The following is a 21,165-nucleotide window of genomic DNA, read 5'->3' on the forward strand; positions in this document are numbered from 1 at the left end:
ACTGCGCCACCGTGCTGCCCCTTGCTGAACGTGATCATGACCTGAGGTGATCATCTCCCTGATCGCCGAAAACCCCTTTGACACAGTTGAATGGAAGTATCTCAGAGGTACTGGAGCTGTTCGGGCTAGGAACAGGGTTCACCGCCTGGGTGAAACTCTTGTACAATGCTCCCATGGCGAGCGTATGGACAAATACCACCAGCTGTAACTACTTCCAGCTGCATAGAGGCACAAGGCAGGGATGCCCGTTATCCACGCTGCTGTTTGCCCTAGCAATCAAACCATTAGCGATCCCGCTTAGGGCGACAAAGAATTGGAAGGGGATCTGAAGAAGGGACAGAGAGCACAGAGTCTCTCTCTATGCGGATGACCTGCTCTCCTACATCGTGCACCCACAAAGCAGCATGGAATGAATCATGGCGCTCTTGAAAGAGTTCGGAACATTCTCGGACTCCAAACTTAACCTGAGCAAAATGAGATCTGCCCGATGAACCCGCAAGGGAGAGGGGCAGAGCTGGAGGGGCTGCCATTTAAACAGGCTCAACACAAATTCCGCTACCTGAGGGTCCAAATTGCTCACGTCTGGACAGGGATCCACACGTAGAACCTGAGCAGCCTGCCAGAAAAAGTTAAAAAGGACCTGCAGAGATGGAACACACTCCCACTCTTCTTGGTGGGGAGGGTGCAAATGATCAAAATGAACGTACTGCCCAGTTCCTCTTCCTGTTTAGATCCATCCCAATCTACATCCCCAAGGCCTTTTTCAACTCACTGAACAAACTGATTATGGCGGTTGTGTGGCGTGGGAAGAATGCAAGTATCCAAAAGAGAGTACTGCAGAGAACGAGATCCATGGGTGGTCTAACCCTCCCAAACCTGCATTATTACCACTGGGCAGTGACGACGGAGAGAATAAAGGGGTGGATAAAGGAGCCAGAAGCCGAGTGGGTGCTTATGGATGAGAGCTCCAGCAGACACCCGACACCTGTCTGGATGGCAGCTAATCCCTGGGGTCGGCCCGTCCTCCGACTGTCCGCCCCGTCGGGAGTTCCTACCTCCATCTGATGTAGCGGAGCATTTGTGTGGTGAGCACCAGATAGTGTCCCAGGAGCCTCTTCACTAAGCAAGGTGAGTGTCTCTGGGTTGGTGGAGGGTGTTGGAGACGGCTGTTACAGGAAATCTGTGCCATCCTCTGAGGGTGTCCTGGGTGTCGGCGTCATGGATCCCATCCTCATCGCTGGTCGGCACCCAGTGCTCTGGCTGTGACTGGGGGAGACCCGGGGGTGGTTGGGGGGGGGGGCGGCGGGGAACAGGAGAAGGGCCCGGCTGCTCTACCACAGTGAGGGGATGCAGGTCCGGTGGCCTCCCTCCTGCCTTCTCCCGGCGGTTATGGGCGGCCTTCTCCTGAGGAGGGGAGGGACGGGTGACAGAAAACGGACAGTTAAATAGTCCCAATGCATGCAGTCCAGGGAATGGGTAGCTAGTGGCCTCAGTGGCTTGGGCACCCCCCCATGGTGGGCGATATGGGTGCCGGCATGTGGTGCAGGATGGGGGTTCAGTCACCCTCCTCATGGGGCGGGGTAGGGTTACGGGTGTGTGGGACGGAGGTTGGTGCCAGGAGCACAGTGCTGCCTACTCACCCTGGCTTCCCTGTGGAGGTTGTGCAGTTTCTTCCGGCATTGCTGGCTGGTGTTTGTGGTGCTTAAAGCCTCTGCTACCTGCACGGCAAACGTCGACGGCTGCTGGCCTCTTACCCGGGCTGGGGTACAGGGTCCCCAGCCTCTCCTCCACGATACCCAGCAGGGTCTCAAACTCAGCATCTGTAAACACGGTGCCGCTCCCCTCGCTGCCATCTTGTTGGCTAGGGTGGTGTGTATGGGGAGTGAAGTGAGGCTGCAGCTTGACAGCTTCCGGAGTGTCAATAGCGAATCCGGCGAATCCCACATAATTTCTCATTGGAATCGAATGTATTCCACGTGGCGCCGGTGCTAGACCCTCAACGGTCATTGAATCAGTCCAGATGTGCTGGCAGTTTTGCTGTCGTAGAAGTCCACGAATCCTGACTCAGCACCACCTTTGTTACCTCCCTTCCCACCTTATACTCTTCCACTTATCGGAAGATCTCAATGCTATGGCCAATGGTTCAATCGCTAAGGCAAGCAAAAGCAGAGATAGTGGACACCCTGTTTTGTACCCCTGTTCAACAGAAAATATCCCGAGCTCAGGGCATTAGTGCGGACACGCGCCACTTTATATATAATAGCTGAACTCAAGACATGAACTTTAGTCCCAAGACAAACCTCCCAAGGATCTGGGAAAGATATCCCCACTCCGCCTTATCAAACGCTTTCCTGGGGTCCATGGATACAATCACCTCTGGCTTGACCACAGGAGAGGGGAAAAGAATAATATTTAACAACCATTGTATACTGGCTGACAATTGCCGACCCCTGACAAAACCGGTCTGGCCTTTGGCAATCACCTCTGGGAGACAGGACTCCAATCGCATCGCCAACACCTTGGCGAGCAGTTTGCCGTCTGTGTTCGAAAGCGATCTGGGTTGATATGACACATATTCCATAAGAGTCTTTGTCCTTCTTCAGGATAAGAGAAATGGAAGACTGCGCAAGTGTAGTGGGCAATGAGCCCCGGGACAAAGAGCCATTGAACATATCCAATATTAATGGAGTCAACTGATCCGCAATCATCTTGTAGAACTCGATGGGGAACCCATTACAGCCGGGGGCGGAAACCAAACTGCTACTCTAATTCCTAACTTGTATGATCATAGAATCCCTATAGTACAGAAGGAGGCCATTCGAGTAGGCACCGACTCTCTGGAAGAGCATCCCGCCTCGACCTATGCCCCCAACCTGTCCCCATAACCCAGTAACCCCACCTAACCCTTTGGACACTAAGGGGCAATTTATCATGGCCACCTTTGGACTGTGGGAGAAAACCAGAGCAGCCAGAGGAATTCCACACAGACACTGAGAGAACGTACAAACTCCACACAGTCACCCATGGCTGGAATTGAACCCGGGTCACTGGCGCTGTGAGGCAGCAGTGCTAACCACTGGTCTCTTTGGAAGCTGCCTGCCGCCTCAGCTGATCTGGCCTTCTCCCCATATTCATAGAATGCCCCCTACCAGTGCCAGAGCTGGCTTACCGTCTTACCTGTTGACTGCAGTTAAACTGCTTTTGCAGCTTCTTCCTGCTCGCCAGCAACTCTGGGGTAGGGTCAAGCGAGTACTGATGGCCCACCTCAAGGATAGAATCCACCAGCCTCTGACGTTGCACCCTCGCATTCCTTTACACAATTGCCAGATAGCAGATTATCTGCCCTCGAATAATCACCTGACGGGCTTCTCATAATGTGCAGGGCGAGACAGACTTGTTCTTATTAAACCTGACATATTCCTCAAAAGGTGGAAAACATACAAAATCCTTTATCTGCTAATGCGTTGCATCCAGCCTCCATGGTGGGTACTGAGAGGGGCCCCGATTCCAGAACCAAGTCCACAAGGTGTGGCACATGGTTCAAGATTACAATGGCCGGCTACGCTGCTTTCTTTACCCAGGGGAGAAGGGACCTACCCATCGGAAAAAAGTCAATCTTAGAGTAAACCTGATGGACATGGGGGAAAAAAAAAAGAAAATTCCTTATCCCTTGGGTGTAAAAAATGCCATGGATTCCCCCCCCCCCCCAATCTGCTCCATAAAGACCAACAACGCTTTTGCTACCCCCAATGGGGCCATAGATTTAGGCCTGGATCGATCCACCTTCGAATCTAGTACACAGTTTAAATCCCCCCCAAAAAATTAGTTGATGTGAGTCCAACTCACGAATGGAAGCCAGCAACCACCTAACAGACCCCGTATCATCCCAATTTGGCGCGTAGAAATTGACCAGAATCACCACTGTGACCACCAAAGATACGCCGACCATCACATGTCTGCCGTTGGTGTCAGCCACGATCGTGATAGCTGAAGAAATGTCTATTAATCATAATTGCCGCCCACCGAGCCCTAAGATCAAAACTGAATGAAGTACCTGGTTCACCCACTGCTTCTGCAATCTGTTCTGGTCCCTTACCCACAAATGAGTCCCCTGCAAAACCTCCACATCGGCACTCAAACTTTTCAGGTGAGCAAATACCCTCATCCTTTTCATTGGTCCACCCAACCCTCTTACATTCCAGGTGACCAATCGGATTGGGGGCCTCCCACACACCCCCCATCCCGGATTATTTCCACTACAGGGGATTGTCAAGCAACTACTCAGAGTACAGGCACAAGGTCCACCTATGATGGCTGCCAAATCCACCAGCAAGTCAAAACAAAGAAAAATCTCTGGTCACCATTAGTAAACCTCCCCACCTCAACCAATACCCCTCCCAGATATTTATATCGGTATGATGAAAATGAACGATACTCTTCCAATACCCCCAATAAAAGAAAAACACTAATCTATAATAGTTACTCCCTCCCACCTCACTCCCGTTGGCTAGCTGACTTTGCTGATAGCAAGACAACCCTCGTCCAGGGTAAAAACAAGAGAAAAAACTGCTGCCCACCCCAAGGATACAGAGTAAAACAAAACCCCTCGAAAATCATATTCCACTTGGAGCCATATATTTCCTGAAACAACACCCCTCATAACATTAAACCCCCCACCAACATCCAAGATGTGAAAAAATCATCCCACCCAAGAACAAAGAAATACCTACACATATGAACAAGGCATCCCAATACCTCTTTCCACCCTCTACAATAAAAAAACCCTCATAAGAACATGCAATTAACTCAAACCAAGCCCATGTTTTTTAACAAAGGCATCCGCCTCCTCCGTGCATCAAAATAATAGTCCTTCGACACGTAAGTTACTCGAAGCCGCACCGGGTACACCACTCCAAACTGAACTCCAAGCTTATACAGGGTGGCTTTGGCCTTGTTAGACATGAGTACAGCCTCCCCATCACCTTCCCAAACATCTCTGAGAAGTACGCAGTGGGAGTCGGGCCTTCAACCCACTTCGTCAACCCCACGATTCTGAGGTACTGCCTCCTTGAGCGGTTTTCGAGATTGTCAACCTTAGCCATCAGCATCTTAGTCTTGTCGGCCAGCAGAGCGATCTGAACCTCCAACGAGACAATTTGCCAAGGTGAAATTCGGGCTGCTTTTTCCGGCGCGACTGTGGGTTATGTATGAGAGTCAGCACCACTATTTCGAGGAACCCGAGGAGGCGATGGACTTTGTTAAGAAGCAAGGGCTGGCCCTGAGCTGAGGACTCTTGGACTCATGGAAGAACTTTTAAGTCTATTTTGTTTCTCTCTCGCTGTGAGAGATGCCTGCATGCTTGGGTCCGTTCTTTTCATTTTTTCGACCTTTTTAGGTGGATGTATTTTGGTTGCGATGTGTTTTTCTTGTTCTTTTTTGTGGTTTCCTTGAATGTTTCCTTTTTGGGTTACTTGTTTGGCTGGAGTTTTGGTAGGGGGAAAATATAAAAAAGAAAATAGTTAAAAAGGTGCGGTTATGATGGGGGTTTCATAGAACATAGAACAATACAGCGCAGTACAGGCCCTTCGGCCCACGATGTTGCACCGAAACAAAAGCCATCTAACCTCCACTATGCCATTATCATCCATATGTTTATCCAATAAACTTTTAAATGCCCTCAATGTTGGCGAGTTCACTACTGTAGCAGGTAGGGCATTCCACGGCCTCACTACTCTTTGCGTAAAGAACCTACCTCTGACCTCTGTCCTATATCTATTACCCCTCAGTTTAAAGTTATGTCCCCTCGTGCCAGCCATATCCATCCGCGGGAGAAGGCTCTCACTGTCCACCCTATCCAACCCCCTGATCATTTTGTATGCCTCTATTAAGTCTCCTCTTAACCTTCTTCTCTCCAACGAAAACAACCTCAAGTCCATCAGCCTTTCCTCATAAGATTTTCCCTCCATACCAGGCAACATCCTGGTAAATCTCCTCTGCACCCGCTCCAAAGCCTCCACGTCCTTCCTATAGTGCGGTGACCAGAACTGTACGCAATACTCCAAATGCGGCCGTACCAGAGTTCTGTACAGCTGCAACATGACCTCCCGACTCCGGAACTCAATCCCTCTACCAATAAAGGCCAACACTCCATAGGTCTTCTTCACAACCCTATCAACCTGGGTGGCAACTTTCAGGGATCTATGTACATGGACACCTAGATCCCTCTGCTCATCCACACTTTCAAGAACTTTACCATTAGCCAAATATTCCGCATTCCTGTTATTCCTTCCAAAGTGAATCACCTCACACTTCTCTACATTAAACTCCATTTGCCACCTCTCAGCCCAGCTCTGCAGCTTATCTATATCCCTCTGTAACCTGCTACATCCTTCCACACTATCGACAACACCACCGACTTTAGTATCGTCTGCAAATTTACTCACCCACCCTTCTGCGCCTTCCTCTAGGTCATTGATAAAAATGACAAACAGCAACGGCCCCAGAACAGATCCTTGTGGTACTCCACTTGTGACTGTACTCCATTCTGAACATTTCCCATCAACCACCACCCTCTGTCTTCTTTCAGCTAGCCAATTTCTGATCCACATCTCTAAATCACCCTCAATCCCCAGCCTCCGTATTTTTTGCAATAGCCTACCGTGGGGAACCTTATCAAACGCTTTGCTGAAATCCATATACACCACATCAACTGCTCTACCCTCGTCTACCTGTTCAGTCACCTTCTCAAAGAACTCAATAAGGTTTGTGAGGCATGACCTACCCTTCACAAAGCCATGCTGACTATCCCTGATCATATTATTCCTATCTAGATGATTATAAATCTTGTCTCTTATAATCCCCTCCAAGACTTTACCCACTACAGACGTGAGGCTCACCGGTCTATAGTTGCCGGGGTTGTCACTGCTCCCCTTTTTGAACAAAGGGACCACATTTGCTGTCCTCCAGTCCTCTGGCACTATTCCTGTAGCCAATGATGACATAAAAATCAAAGCCAAAGGTCCAGCAATCTCTTCCCTGGCCTCCCAGAGAATCCTAGGATAAATCCCATCAGGTCCCGGAGACTTATCTATTTTCAGCTTGACCAGAATTGCCAACACCTCTTCCCTACGTACCTCAATGCCATCTATTCTATTAGCCTGGGGCTCAGCATTCTCCTCCACAACATTATCTTTTTCCTGAGTGAATACTGACGAAAAATATTCATTTAGTATCTCGCCTATCTCTTCAGACTCCACACACAATTTCCCATCCCTGTCCTTGACTGGTCCTACTCTTTCCCTAGTCATTCGCTTATTCCTGACATACCTATAGAAAGCTTTTGGGTTTTCCTTGATCCTTCCTGCCAAATACTTCTCATGTCCCCTCCTTGCTCGTCTTAGCTCTCTCTTTAGATCCTTCCTCGCTACCTTGTAACTATCCATCGCCCCAACCAAAACTTCACACTTCATCGTCACATAGGCCTCCTTCTTCCTCTTAACAAGAGATTCCACTTCCTTGGTAAACCACGGTTCCCTCGCTCGACGCCTTCCTCCCTGTCTGACCGGTACATACTTATCAAGAACACGCAGTAGCTGATCCTTGAACAAGCCCCACTTATCCAGTGTGCCCAACACTTGCAGCCTACTTCTCCACCTTATCCCCCCCAAGTCACGTCTAATGGCATCATAATTGCCCTTCTCCCAGCTATAACTCTTGCCCTGCGGTGTATACTTATCCCTTTCCATCATTAACGTAAACGTCACCGAATTGTGGTCACTGTCCCCAAAGTGCTCTCCTACCTCCAAATCCAACACCTGGCCTGGTTCATTACCCAAAACCAAATCCAACGTGGCCTCGCCTCTTGTTGGCCTGTCAACATATTGTTTCAGGAAACCCTCCTGCACACACTGTACAAAAAACGACCCATCTATTGTACTCGAACTATATCTTTTCCAGTCAATATTTGGAAAGTTAAAGTCTCCCATAATAACTACCCTGTTACTTTCGCTCATATCCAGAATCATCTTCGCCATCCTTTCCTCTACATCCCTAGAACTATTAGGAGGCCTATAAAAAACTCCCAACAGGGTGACCTCTCCTTTCCTGTTTCTAACTTCAGCCCATACTACCTCGGAAGAAGAGTCCCCATCTAGCATCCTCTCCGCCACCGTAATACTGCTCTTGACTAGCAGCGCCACACCTCCCCCTCTTTTGCCTCCTTCTCTGAGCTTACTAAAACACCTAAACCCCGGAACCTGCAACATCCATTCCTGTCCCTGCTCTATCCATGTCTCCGAAATGGCCACAACATCGAAGTCCCAGGTACCAACCCATGCTGCCAGTTCCCCTACCTTGTTTCGTAAAAATTCGGGGGAATTTTTTGCAATCTTTTTCTGTGTTTGGAGGGGAAGGGCTGAGAGTGCCTGGTACTTCTTATCTCTAATTGTTTGATTTAAATTGCACTATTGTTGGGGATGTTTCTGACTTGTATAGAGTATTTGTTTAAGCAGGACTGGTTTGGGGAAGTGGTATGGATGGGCCGGGGGGGGAGGGGTGCCAGGGAACAATGGGTGAGAGACGTGCTGGCGCCGAAGCTGGGAGCCACCAGGCTAGCTGGGTGGGCTAGTCAACGGAAGCCAGGTAGGGGGGTGTTCATAATTGCCCAGCACGGTAGCATTGTGGATAGCACAATTGCTTCACAGCTCCAGGGTCCCAGGTTCAATTCCGGCTTGGGTCGCTGTCTGTGCGGAATCTGCACATCCTCCCCGTGTGTGCGTGGGTTTCCTCCGGGTGCTCCGGTTTCCTCCCACAGTCCAAAGATGTGCAGGTTAGGTGGATTGGCCATGATAAATTGCCCTTAGTGTCCAAAATTGCCCTTAGTGTTGGGTGGGGTTATGGGGATAGGGTGGAGGTGTTGACCTTGGGTAGGGTGCTCTTTACAAGAGCCGGTGCAGACTCGATGGGCCGAATGGCCTCCTTCTGCACTGTAAATTCTATGATAATCTATGATATAGTTAGATTAGAGCAGGGGTTAGGTGGTAGGATGGTGTTGCTAAGGGGGGGAAGGGGGGAGTTGATCTGCTGATGAGGATGGAAATTGGACATGGCAACAGTGGGGAGGTCATGGGTGGAAGCAGGTCAGAGGATGCGCGACGTAGTCATGCTGCAGGAGACTCACCTGAAAGTGGCAGACCAGGTTAGCTAAGGAAGGGCTGGGTTAGTCAGGGCTTTCATTCGGGGCTTGACACAAAGACTAGGGCGGGTTGCGATCTTGATTAATAAACGGTTCAATTTGAGGCGGAGGGTACAGTTACGGATGGGGGCGGCAGATTTGTTATGGTTAGGGGTAAGCTCGAAGGGGTGAGAGTAGTCTTGGTTAGTGTGTATGCCCCTAATTGGGACGATGTGGATTTTATCAGGAGGTTGCTAGGGAAGATCCCCGACTTGGACTCGCGCAAACTGATCATGGGTGGGGACTTTAACACAGTCCTGGACCCGAGCCTGGATCGGTCGTGTTCAAAAACGGGCAAGTTGCCAGCGATGGCAAAGGAACTGAGAGGGTTCATGGAGCAAATGGGGGAGCTGATCCATGGAGATTTAGCTGGCCATTGGCGAGGGAGTTTTCGTACTACTCCCATGTACACGAGGTGTATTCCCGAATTGATTTCTTTGTCATGAGTAGGGACTTGTTGGCTGGGATGGTGGGGGCAGAATATTCGGCAATTGCGATATCGGCCCATGCTCCACACTGGGTAGATCTACAGATTTGCAAGGATAGCTTTCAGTGCCCACAATGGAGGCTGGAAGTTGGATTGCTAGCGGACGAGGCAGTGTGAGAGAGACTCAGGAGATGGATGCAGAATTACCTGCAGGTAAATGATACCGGAGAAGTCTCAGCAGCGGTGCTCTGGGAGGCACTGAAGGCAGTGGCGAGAGGGGAGCTGATTTCAATCCGAGCTCGTAGGGACAGGACAGATAGGGCAGAAACAGACCGACTGGTTAAGGAAATTTTACGGACGGACAGGAGCTACGCGGGGTCCCCGAGGCCAGAGTTACTCAGGAAATGACAGAGGCTGCAGGTAAAACCCCGGGGCCGGATGGGTATCCGGTGGAGTTTTATAAAAAGTTTGCCGAGATAGTGGGGCCGGTGCTGGTCAGGGTTTTTAATGAGGCAAGAGACAGAGGGGTTCTACCCCCGACGATGTCGCAGGCCTGTATTTCGCTTATTCTGAAACGGGATAAAGACCCGGAGGCGTGTGGGTCTTACAGGCCGATCTCTTTGATCAACGTAGACGCTAAATTACTGGCCAAGATCTTGGCGACTAGAATTGAGGACTGTGTACCGGACGTAATTGCGGAGGACCAAACCGGGTTCGTAAAGGGCAGGCAACTGGTGGCCAATCTAAGAAGGCTGCTTAATATGATTATGATGCCCCCGGAGAGCAGGGAGGCAGAGATAGGGGTAGCTATGGATGCGGAAAAGGCTTTTGACTGGGTCGAGTGGACTATCTGTGGCAGATGCTGGGACGGTTTGGGTTCGGGGAGGGGTTCATTGACTGGGTTAGGCTGATATATCAGGCCCCAGAGGCTAGTGTAAGGACGAACAGGACAACATCAGATTATTTCAGACTACACCTCGTGACAAGACAGGGTTTCCCTCTCTCCTCACTGTTGTTCGCGCTGGCCATGGAGCCCCCGGTAATTGCTCTGAGAGCTTCAAGGGACTGGAAAGGGCTGGTCCGGGGGGGAGTGGAACATAAAGTCACGTTATACGCGGATGACCTGCTGTTATACGTATCGGACCCAATGGCGGAGATGGACGGTATCATGGAACACCTGAGGGAATTTGGCCGGTTTTTAGGATATAAACTGAACGTGGCTAAGATGGAGTTGTTCGTAATTCAGGCGAGGGGGCAGGAGAGTAGGCTGAAGGGGTTGCCATTCAGGCTGGTCAGAGAAAGCTTCAGATACTTGGGGATACAGGTGGCAAGGGAATGGGGCAGGTTGCATAAGCTCAACCTGTCCTGACTGGTGGAACGAGTGAGGGAAGAGGTTCGGAGTTGGGATGCGCTCTCGCTGTCACTAGCAGGGACGGTGCAGACTGTTAAGGTGACGATTCTCCCGGGATTCCTGTTCATATTTCAGTGTCTCCTCGTTTTCATCCCGCGGTCCTTCTTCAAGAGGCTGAATAAAATTATCCTGGGATTTGTCTGGGCGGGGAAGGAAGGTGATGCTCGAAAGGAACAGAGGAGAAGGGGGGTTGGCGTTGCAGAACTTCAGCAATTACTACTGGGCGGCCAACATAGCGATGATAAGGAAATGGATGGTGGGTACGGGGTCGGTTTGGGAGCTGATGGGGGCTGCTTCGTGCAGGGGTACCAGTTTGGCAGCCCTGGTTACGGCGCCTCTGCCGCTCCTGCCGGCGAGGTACTCCACCAGCCCTATAGTGGTAGCGGCTCTTCGGATCTGGGGCCAGTGGAGGAGGCATTAGGGGAAGTGAGAGCATCGGTGTGGACCCCAATCTGCGGCAATCACCGATTTGCCCCGGGGAACATGGATGGTGGGTATCGACTGTGGTGGAGGGCGGGAATTGCGAGGGTGGGCGTTCTGTTCTTGGAAGGGAGCTTCCCGAGCATGAGGGCGTTGGAGAAGTTTGGGCTGGCGGGAGGGAATGACTTTAGATACTTGCAGGTGCGGGATTTCGTGCGCAGGCTGCTGCTGTCCTTCCCACGCCTCCCGCCAAAGGGGAGGCAGAACAGGGTAGTATCGAAAGGAGAGGTAGGTGCTGGGGTGGTAATGAGTCCTGAGGTGGCAATCTTTGGGGTGTCGGAGGACCCGGGAGTCCAGGAGGAGAAGGAGGCCGACGTCTTGGCCTTTGCTTCCCGGGTAGCCCGGCAACGAATACTGTTGGCATGGAGGTACTCAAGGCCCCCGAAGACTGAAGTATGGCTATCGGACATGGCGAGCTTTCTCGGTCTAGTGAAAGTTAAGTTTGCCTTGAGAGGTTCGCTATCGGGGTTCACCCGGAGGTGGTAGCCATTCATTGACTTCTTTGCGGAGAATTAACCGTCAGCAGGGGGGAGGGGCTAGGGTAGAGTAGAGTAGGGGGTGGTTTAGGCAGGTCCTTGCGAGAATGGAGTTGTGGTTTGTACTATACGTTATTTGCTTTTCTTTTTTTTTGTACAGTACTATACAATGTCATTGTTTTATATGCCAAAAATACCTCAATAAAACAGTTTATTAAAAAAAAAACCGAGGCAATTTACTTGTCATGCTTTGACCAAGCTGTTTCCACGCCCTGAATCACTCCTTTACCTTCTTGGAGGTTTTCTCCACCTTTAACCTTATGGGACCCACAGCCACCTCGATCGACTTCCGAAGATCACCCACCACACATAACTCTCAAATGCTTCTCGAACTGTTACTCGAATTCTGTCGCTCGTACACCAGCAAGCATGTCGGCTGTGATCGGAGTCACAGAAGCTCCGTGTGCTCCACCGAGGACCCTTGTGAAGTCGCCGAATCCGTTGCCGAAGTTCTATTTGTAGGTTTCTTTCCCCTGGCCATTCTTGACATCTTTTTAATGTGGGCACCTTATGTTATCTAGTAGATAGGAATTTTTGAAAAAAAAATAACCCCAGAAAAGGGGCAAAAAAGGCTGAAAATCAAGAACCCCGTCGGGAGCTATCTCGTATACGACCTCTCCCTCCATGCCGCTACCGGAAGTCCAGTCGCACACACTTAATATCTTAAAAGGAACAACTTGTGAATGGCTTGCACTGGATCTTTTGGGTGCAGACCAGCTGTATCGCTGTACATTTTCAGGGGCCAATGTAATGGTCCCAATATTAATCTCTGAGGGACGGAACTGCATATTTACCTCCAAACTGATGAGTAACCATTCACCACCTCTCTTTGTTTTCTGTCCCGTAGCAAATTTTGAACACATGCAACCACTGTCCCTTTAAACCTCATGGGCTTCAATTTTGCTATCAAGTTTGTTTATATAACTTATCAATGTCTTTTGAAAGGACGTATTCACAACAATACTTTAATCACCCATTCCATAATTTCATCAAAGTACTCAATCATGTTAATCTAATATGATTTGTCTTCAACAAATATGACTTTTGTTTATTAACCCATATTTAACCAAGTAGCAATTTATTTTCCCGAGATTGGTGTCTCTCAAAATTTCCCAACAATGATGTTTGGCTGAGCAGTCAGCAGTTGTTGGATTTACCTTCCCTTTTTTTTGAATGGGGGTGTAACATTTGAAATCCTTCTGTCCTTGTAGTGTAAGGACTACATGTTAGACCAGGTCTCACTAAGGATTACCTGTAGCAGTCTGTGATATCATAGAGTCATACAGCACAGAAAAGGCCCTTCGGTCCATTGCATCTGTGCCAACCAAAAACAACCACCTAACTATTCTAATCCCATTTTCCAGCACTTGGAATTGCAAGTGCATATCTAAATACTTCTTTTTTTTTTAAAATAATATTTTATTGAAAATTTTTGGTCAACCAACACAGTACATTGTGCATCCTTTACACAACATTATAACAATACAGATAATAATGACCTTTTTTATTTAAACAAGAACAAAAGAAAACAACAACAAATAAATAAATATTAAATAACAAAAATAAAAACTAGCCCTAATTGGCAACTGCCTTGTCTCAGGCCACACCCCCCACCCCCCAAGTTCTGGGCTGCTGCTGCTGCCTTCTTTGTTCTCCCCTATCTATCTTTCCGCAAGATATTCGACGAACGGTTGCCACCGCCTTGTAAACCCTTGAGCCGACCCCCTTAGGACGAACTTAATCCGCTCTAACTTTATGAACCCCGCCATATCATTTATCCAGGTCTCCACCCCCGGGGGCTTGGCTTCTTTCCACATTAGTAATATTCTGCGCCGGGCTACTAGGGACGCAAAGGCCAAAACATCGGCCTCTTTCGCCTCCTGCACTCCCGGCTCTTGTGCAACCCCAAATATAGCCAACCCCCAGCTTGGTTCGACCCGGACTCCTACTACTTTCGAAAGCACCTTTGTCACCCCATCCAAAACCCCTGTAGTGCTGGGCATGACCAAAACATATGGGTATGATTCGCTGGGCTTCTCGAGCACCTCGCACACCTATCCTCCACCCCAAAAAATTTACTGAGCCGTGTTCCAGTCATATGTGCCCTGTGTAATACCTTAAACTGAATCAGGCTTAGCCTGGCGCACGAGGACGACGAGTTTACCCTGTTTAGGGCATCTGCCCACATCCCCTCCTCAATCTCCTCCCCTAGCTCTTCTTCCCATTTCCCTTTTAGTTCGTCCATCATAGTCTCCCCTTCGTCTCTCATTTCCCTATATATATCCGACACCTTACCGTCCCCCACCCATTTCTTTGAGATGACTCTGTCCTGCACCTCTTGTGTCGGGAGCTGCGGGAATTCCCTCACCTGCTGCCTCGCAAAAGCCCTCAATTGCATGTACCTGAATGCATTCCCTTGGGGCAACCCATATTTCTCGGTCAGCGCTCCCAGACTCGCAAACTTCCCATCCACAAATAGATCTTTCAATTGCGTTATACCTGCTCTTTGCCACATTCCATATCCCCCATCCATTCCCCCCGGGGCAAACCTATGGTTGTTTCTTATCGGGGACCCCCCCAGTGCTCCGGTCTTTCCCCTATGTCGTCTCCACTGTCCCCAAATCTTCAGTGTAGCTACCACCACCGGACTCGTGGTATAGTTCCTTGGTGAGAACGGCAATGGGGCTGTCACCATAGCCTGCAGGCTGGTCCCCCTACAGGACGCCCTCTCTAATCTCTTCCACGCCGCTCCTTCCTCCTCTCCCATCCACTTACTCACCATTGAAATATTAGCGGCCCAATAATACTCACTTAGGCTCGGTAGTGCCAGCCCCCCCCTATCCCTACTACGCTGTAAGAATCCCTTCCTCACTCTCGGAGTCTTCCCGGCCCAAACAAAACCCATAATACTCTTTTCTATCCTTTTGAAAAAAGCCTTCGTGATCACCACCGGGAGACACTGAAACACAAAAAGGAATCTCGGGAGGACCACCATCTTAACTGCCTGCACCCTCCCTGCCATTGACAATGCTACCATGTCCCATCTCTTAAAATCTTCCTCCATCTGTTCCACCAACCGCGTCAAATTTAGCCTGTGCAATGTGCCCCAATTCTTAGCTATCTGGATCCCCAGGTAACGAAAGTCTCTTGTTACCTTCCTCAACGGTAGGTCTTCTATTTCTCTACTCTGCTCCCCTGGATGCACCACAAACAGCTCACTCTTTCCCATGTTCAATTTATACCCTGAAAAATCCCCAAACTCCCCAAGTATCCGCATTATTTCTGGCATCCCCTCCGCTGGATCCGCCACATATAGTAGCAGATCATCCGCATATAAAGATACCCGGTGTTCTTCTCCCCTAAGTATTCCCCTCCATCCCTTGGAACCTCTCAGCGCTATCGCCAGGGGCTCAATCGCCAGTGCAAACAGTAATGGGGACAGAGGACATCCCTGCCTTGTCCCTCTGTGGAGCCGAAAATATGCCGATCCCCGTCCATTCGTGACCACACTCGCCACTGGGGCCCTATACAACAGCTGCACCCATCTAACATACCCCTCTCCGAACCCAAATCTCCTCAACACCTCCCACAGATAATCCCACTCCACTCTATCAAATGCTTTCTCGGCATCCATCGCCACTACTATCTCCGTTTCACCCTCTGGTGGGGCCATCATCATTACGCCTAACAACCTCCGTATGTTCGTGTTCAGCTGTCTCCCCTTCACAAACCCAGTTTGGTCCTCATGAACCACCCCCGGGACACATTCCTCTATTCTCATTGCCATTACCTTGGCCAAGACCTTGGCATCTACATTGAGGAGGGAGATTGGTCTGTAGGACCCGCATTGTAGCGGATCCTTTTCCTTCTTTAAAAGAAGCGATATCGTTGCTTCTGACATAGTCGGGGGCAGTTGTCCCCTTTCCTTTGCCTCGTTGAAGGTCCTCGTCAGTAGCGGGGCGAGCAAGTCCAAATATTTTCTGTAAAATTCAACTGGGAATCCGTCCGGTCCCGGGGCCTTTCCCGTCTGCATGTTCCTAATTCCTTTCACCACTTCTTCTACCGTGATCTGTGCTCCCAATCCCATCCTTTCCTGCTCTTCCACCTTGGGAATTTCCAGCCGATCCAAAAACTCCATCATTCTCTCCCTCCCATCCGGGGGTTGAGCTTCATACAATTTTTTATAAAATGTCTTGAACACTTCATTCACTCTCTCCGCTCCCCGCTCCGTCTCTCCATCTTCGTCTCTCACCCCCCCTATTTCCCTCGCTGCTCCCCTTTTCCTCAATTGGTGTGCCAGCAATCTGCTCGCCTTCTCTCCATATTCATACTGTACACCCTGCGCCTTCCTCCATTGTGCCTCTGCAGTGCCTGTGGTCAGCAAGTCAAATTCCACATGCAGCCTTTGCCTTTCCCTATACAGTCCCTCCTCCGGTGCTTCCGCATACTGTCTGTCCACCCTCAAAAGTTCTTGCAACAACCGCTCCCGTTCCTTACTCTCCTGCTTCCCTTTATGTGTCCTTATTGATATCAGCTCCCCCCTAACCACCGCCTTCAACGCCTCCCAGACCACTCCCACCTGAACCTCCCCATTGTCATTGAGTTCCAAGTACTTTTCAATGCATCCCCTCACCCTTAAGCACACCCCCTCATCCGCCATTAGTCCCATATCCATTCTCCAGGGTGGACGCCCTCTTGTTTCCTCCCCTATCTCCAAGTCTACCCAGTGTGGGGCATGATCCGAAATGGCTATAGCCGTATATTCCGTTCCCCTCACCCTCGGGATCAATGCCCTACCCAACACAAAAAAGTCTATGCGTGAATAGACTTTATGGACATAGGAGAAAAACGAGAACTCCTTACTCCTAGGTCTACTGAATCTCCACGGGTCCACCCCTCCCATCTGCTCCATAAAATCCTTAAGCACCTTGGCTGCTGCCGGCCTCCTACCAGTCCTGGACTTCGACCTATCCAGCCTTGGTTCCAACACCGTGTTAAAGTCTCCCCCCATTATCAGCTTTCCGGTCTCTAGGTCTGGGATGCGTCCTAGCATTCGCCTCATAAAATTGGCATCGTCCCAATTCGGGGCATACACGTTTACCAACACCACCATCTCTCCCTGTAATTTGCCACTCACCATCACGTATCTGCCCCCGTTATCCGCCACTATAGTCTTTGCCTCGAACATTACCCGCTTCCCCACTAATATAGCCACCCCCCTGTTTTTCGCATCCAGCCCCGAATGGAACACCTGCCCTACCCATCCTTTGCGCAACCTAACCTGATCTATCAGTTTCAGGTGCGTTTCCTGTAACATGACCACATCTGCTTTAAGTTTCTTAAGGTGTGCGAGTACTCGTGCCCTCTTTATCGGCCCGTTAAGCCCCCTCACGTTCCACGTGATCAGCCGAGTTGGGGGGCTTCCCCCCCCCCCCCCCCTTGCCGGTTAGCCATCATCTTTTTCCAGCTTCTCGCCCAGTTCCCACGCGGCTGTATTTCTCCCAGACGGTGCCCCCCCGCCCATCCTTTCCCGCACCCACTCCCCCCTTTCCCCAGCAGCAGCAACCCAGTAATTCCCCCCTCCCCCCCCCCCCCCCCCCCGCTAGACCCCCCGCTAGCGTAATTACTCCCCCCATGTTGCTCCCAGAAGTCAGCAAACTCTGGCTGACCTCGGCTTCCCCCCGTGATCACGGCTCGCCCCGTGCGGTGCCCCCTCCTTCCTGCTTCTCTATTCCCGCCATAATTATCATAGCGCGGGAACCAAGCCCGCGCCTCTCCCTCGGCCCCGCCTCCCATGGCCAACGCCCCATCTCCTCTCCCTCCCCACCTCCCCCCATCACCACCTGTGGGAGAAAGAAAAGTTACCATACCGCAGGATTAATCATACAATCCCTCTTCGCCCCCCCCCCCCCCCACTCGTCCCACCACTTTGTCCAAACGTTCATTTTCGTAGTCCAATCATTCCAATTTTTCTTCTACAATAAAAGTCCACGCTTCATCCGCCGTCTCAAAGTAGTGGTGCCTCCCTTGATATGTGACCCACAGTCTTGCCGGTTGCAGCATTCCAAACTTTATCTTTTTTTTGTGAAGTACCGCTTTGGCCCGATTAAAGCTCGCCCTCCTTCTCGCCACCTCCGCACTCCAATCTTGATAGACGCGGATCACCGCGTTCTCCCATTTGCTACACCGAGTTTTCTTCGCCCATCTAAGGACCATTTCTCTATCCTTAAAACGGAGAAATCTCACCACTATGGCTCTGGGAGCTTCTCCTGCTCTCGGTCCTCGCACCATAACTCGGTATGCTCCCTCCACCTCCAACGGACCCGTCGGGGCCTCCACTCCCATTAACGAGTGCAGCATCGTGCTCACATATGCCCCGACGTCCGCCCCCTCCACACCTTCAGGAAGGCCAAGAATCCTCAAGTTGTTCCTCCTTGCGTTATTTTCCAGTGCCTCCAACCTCTCCACAGATCGTTTCTGGTGTGCCTCCTGTATCTCCGACTTCACCACCAGGCCCTGTATGTCGTTTTCATTCTCTGCTGCTTTCGCCTTCACGACCCGAAGCTCCTGCTCCTGGGTCTTTTGTTCCTCTTTCAGCCCTTCAATCGCCTGTAATATCGGGGCCAACAACTCTTTCTTCATTTCCTTTTTTATCTCCTCCACGCAGCGTTTCAAAAACTCTTGTTGTTCAGGGCCCCATATGAAACTGCCACCTTCCGACGCCATCTTGGTTTCTGCTTGCCTTCCTTGCCGTTGTTCCAAAGGATCCGCTGCAATCCGGCCACTTTCCTCTCCTTTTTCCATCCGTGTCCAGGGGGAACACCCTTCTGGTTTACCGCACGGTGTTTTCAGCCGTTAAAATTGCCGTTGGGGCTCCTATCAAGAGCCCAAAAGTCCGTTTCACAGGGAGCTGCCGAAACGTGCGACTCAGCTGGTCATCGCCGCACCCGGAAGTCTCTCTAAATACTTCTTAAATGCTATGTGGATCTCTGCCTCCACCATCCTTTCAGGCAGCCAAACTCTCACCCCCCTCTGGGTAAATTTGTTTTCCTCACATCCCCTCTGAACGTCCTGCCCTTACCTTAAAGGCAAGTATACCAAATGCCTTCTTAACCACTGTATCCACCTACTCTACTACCTTAAGGGACCAATGTACATGCACACCAAGGTCCCTCTGATCCTCGGTGCTTCCCAGGGTCCTGCCGTTTATCATGTATTCCCTTGCCTTCTTTGTCCTGTCCAAGTGCATCACCTCACACTTATCGAGATTGAATTCTATTTGCCACTTATCAGTCCATCTGACCAGCCTGTCCATATCCTCCATTAATCAAAGGCTATCTTGCTCACTATTTACCACTTATTTACCACCCCATCAATGCCATGGAAAGAAGTGACATACACTCATGTGATCTGGGACTTGTGGGTAGTAAACATGTTCAGAGCTAGATTAGGCTGATCTCATAACTGGAAATAGGTTACAATAAGTTGAGAGTATTTTGGAGCCAACAGTCTCAAATAATTTATTGGAACAACTCCAACCCAACAACACAATAATATAGTTTTCTGGCATAGCTAAGAAGGATTGGAAGATTATGGCCAGGTCCTCTGCAATTTCCACCCTTGCTTCCTATCGGAATGCATCCTATCCAGATCAGGTGACGTTTCTACTTTTGAGTGTTGCCAACTTTTTAAGTCCCTCTTTATTTTTATCCTATCAAATTTCTCTACTAGCTCTATTACTGTGTCATCAGAGGTGTCCCCTTCTTTGGGGTAGACAAATACAGAACACACATTGAATACCTTACTCATGGCTTCAGCATCTACAAGAAGGTCTCCTTTTTGGGCCCACCTTTTCTCTTGCTACCCTTTTATAGTAAGAAGCCTTATAACACAAGGTTAATGTCCAACCAGTTTGTTTCGAATCGCTCGCTATGGGGCGCAGCTCCTCCCTCAGGTGAATTCCTCATTCACCTGAGGAAGGAGCTGTGATGTGAAAGCTGACATTGTTCTCTGCAGGATTATGAACCTGACATTTATCATATAACTGCTTTATTTTTAAAAAAACCTATAGGTGTGATTTACCGGCTGTTCGTGCCGGCGGGAAATTCCAGTCCCACGCCGGTGCATGGATTTCCCGGTGACGAGGGGTACTGTCTATGGGAAGTTCTGTTAACAACTGCGGGACCGTTAGATCCCGCTGGCGGGCCGTCTCCCCGCCAAAAAGCATGCGTCGGGGTGGTCGGTAAATCCCATTCTATATCTTTAGTCATCCAGAGAGTGTAGGTTTTGGATGCCATTCCTTTACCCATTGTGGGAATATGACTAGTCTGTACCTGAACTGGCATTGCTTAGAAGACCTTGCATTGCTCCTTTACAATTTTATCTGCTATCTCTGATGCCAGTCCAACAGGCGAGGTACTCTTTCAAATCAATAAAGTTTTCCCTTCTCCAGTTCAGTACGTTCACATTTGATTTTTTTAAAATCCTGTGCGAGACATTCTAAATGTAATATTGTGATAACTGTTTCCCAAATGTTCCTCCCGAAACATAAATATAAACATAAAGTGCAGGAAAAACTCGTCTTCAGAACAGGAAAATGTTCCACTTGGCCCACCCATTCCCCAGAACTTGAACCAGCACTGCTTCCTTCCACATTGGGCTGAAAATCACTGATCAAGCAAGTTCCCTTGTAAAAAATTCAGGAATTTCTCCCACTCTTTAAAAAAAAATACATAACAGTTGACATTTTACTAAGATTTCTCCTTTTGCTTCTTTCACCACAGTAGAGGACTGTCCATGGAAGCTATTTATCAAAACTGGCTGGATGTAGCAGGAATACCAAAGGTAATTTCTGTTTTGTACCAATTAGTAGTAACCAAACTGCTTGTATTTCGATTGATAAATGCTGTGTTTATACGTACTCTATTTTGGCATTTACCAAAGATTGAATGCAAATCAATTCATTGAAAATATATTCTGTGGAATGTAAATTCAAAAGCAACATATAAGTTAATTTAGTATTTCGTAAGGACTTTACAAAAGAAATCTATCCGTTATACAAATTAATGAATAATTGCGG

The 21,165-nt window shown here is 49.5% G+C and overlaps 1 protein-coding gene across 6 annotated transcripts in view; it reads left to right on the forward strand.

The window, feature by feature from the left end:
* The window catches only part of aopep (aminopeptidase O (putative)), a 480,514-nt gene that overhangs the window by 214,987 nt on the left and 244,362 nt on the right, over nucleotides 1-21,165 (forward strand). For all 6 annotated transcript variants that reach the window (XM_072516725.1, XM_072516726.1, XM_072516724.1 and 3 more), the window contains one exon: nucleotides 20,870-20,930. In XM_072516725.1, the coding sequence (XP_072372826.1) occupies nucleotides 20,870-20,930 (61 nt within the window). The remainder of the gene's footprint in view (nucleotides 1-20,869; nucleotides 20,931-21,165) is intronic.

Source organism: Scyliorhinus torazame, chromosome 9, assembly GCF_047496885.1.
Source record: "Scyliorhinus torazame isolate Kashiwa2021f chromosome 9, sScyTor2.1, whole genome shotgun sequence".
Classification (NCBI taxonomy): Eukaryota; Metazoa; Chordata; class Chondrichthyes; order Carcharhiniformes; family Scyliorhinidae; genus Scyliorhinus; species Scyliorhinus torazame.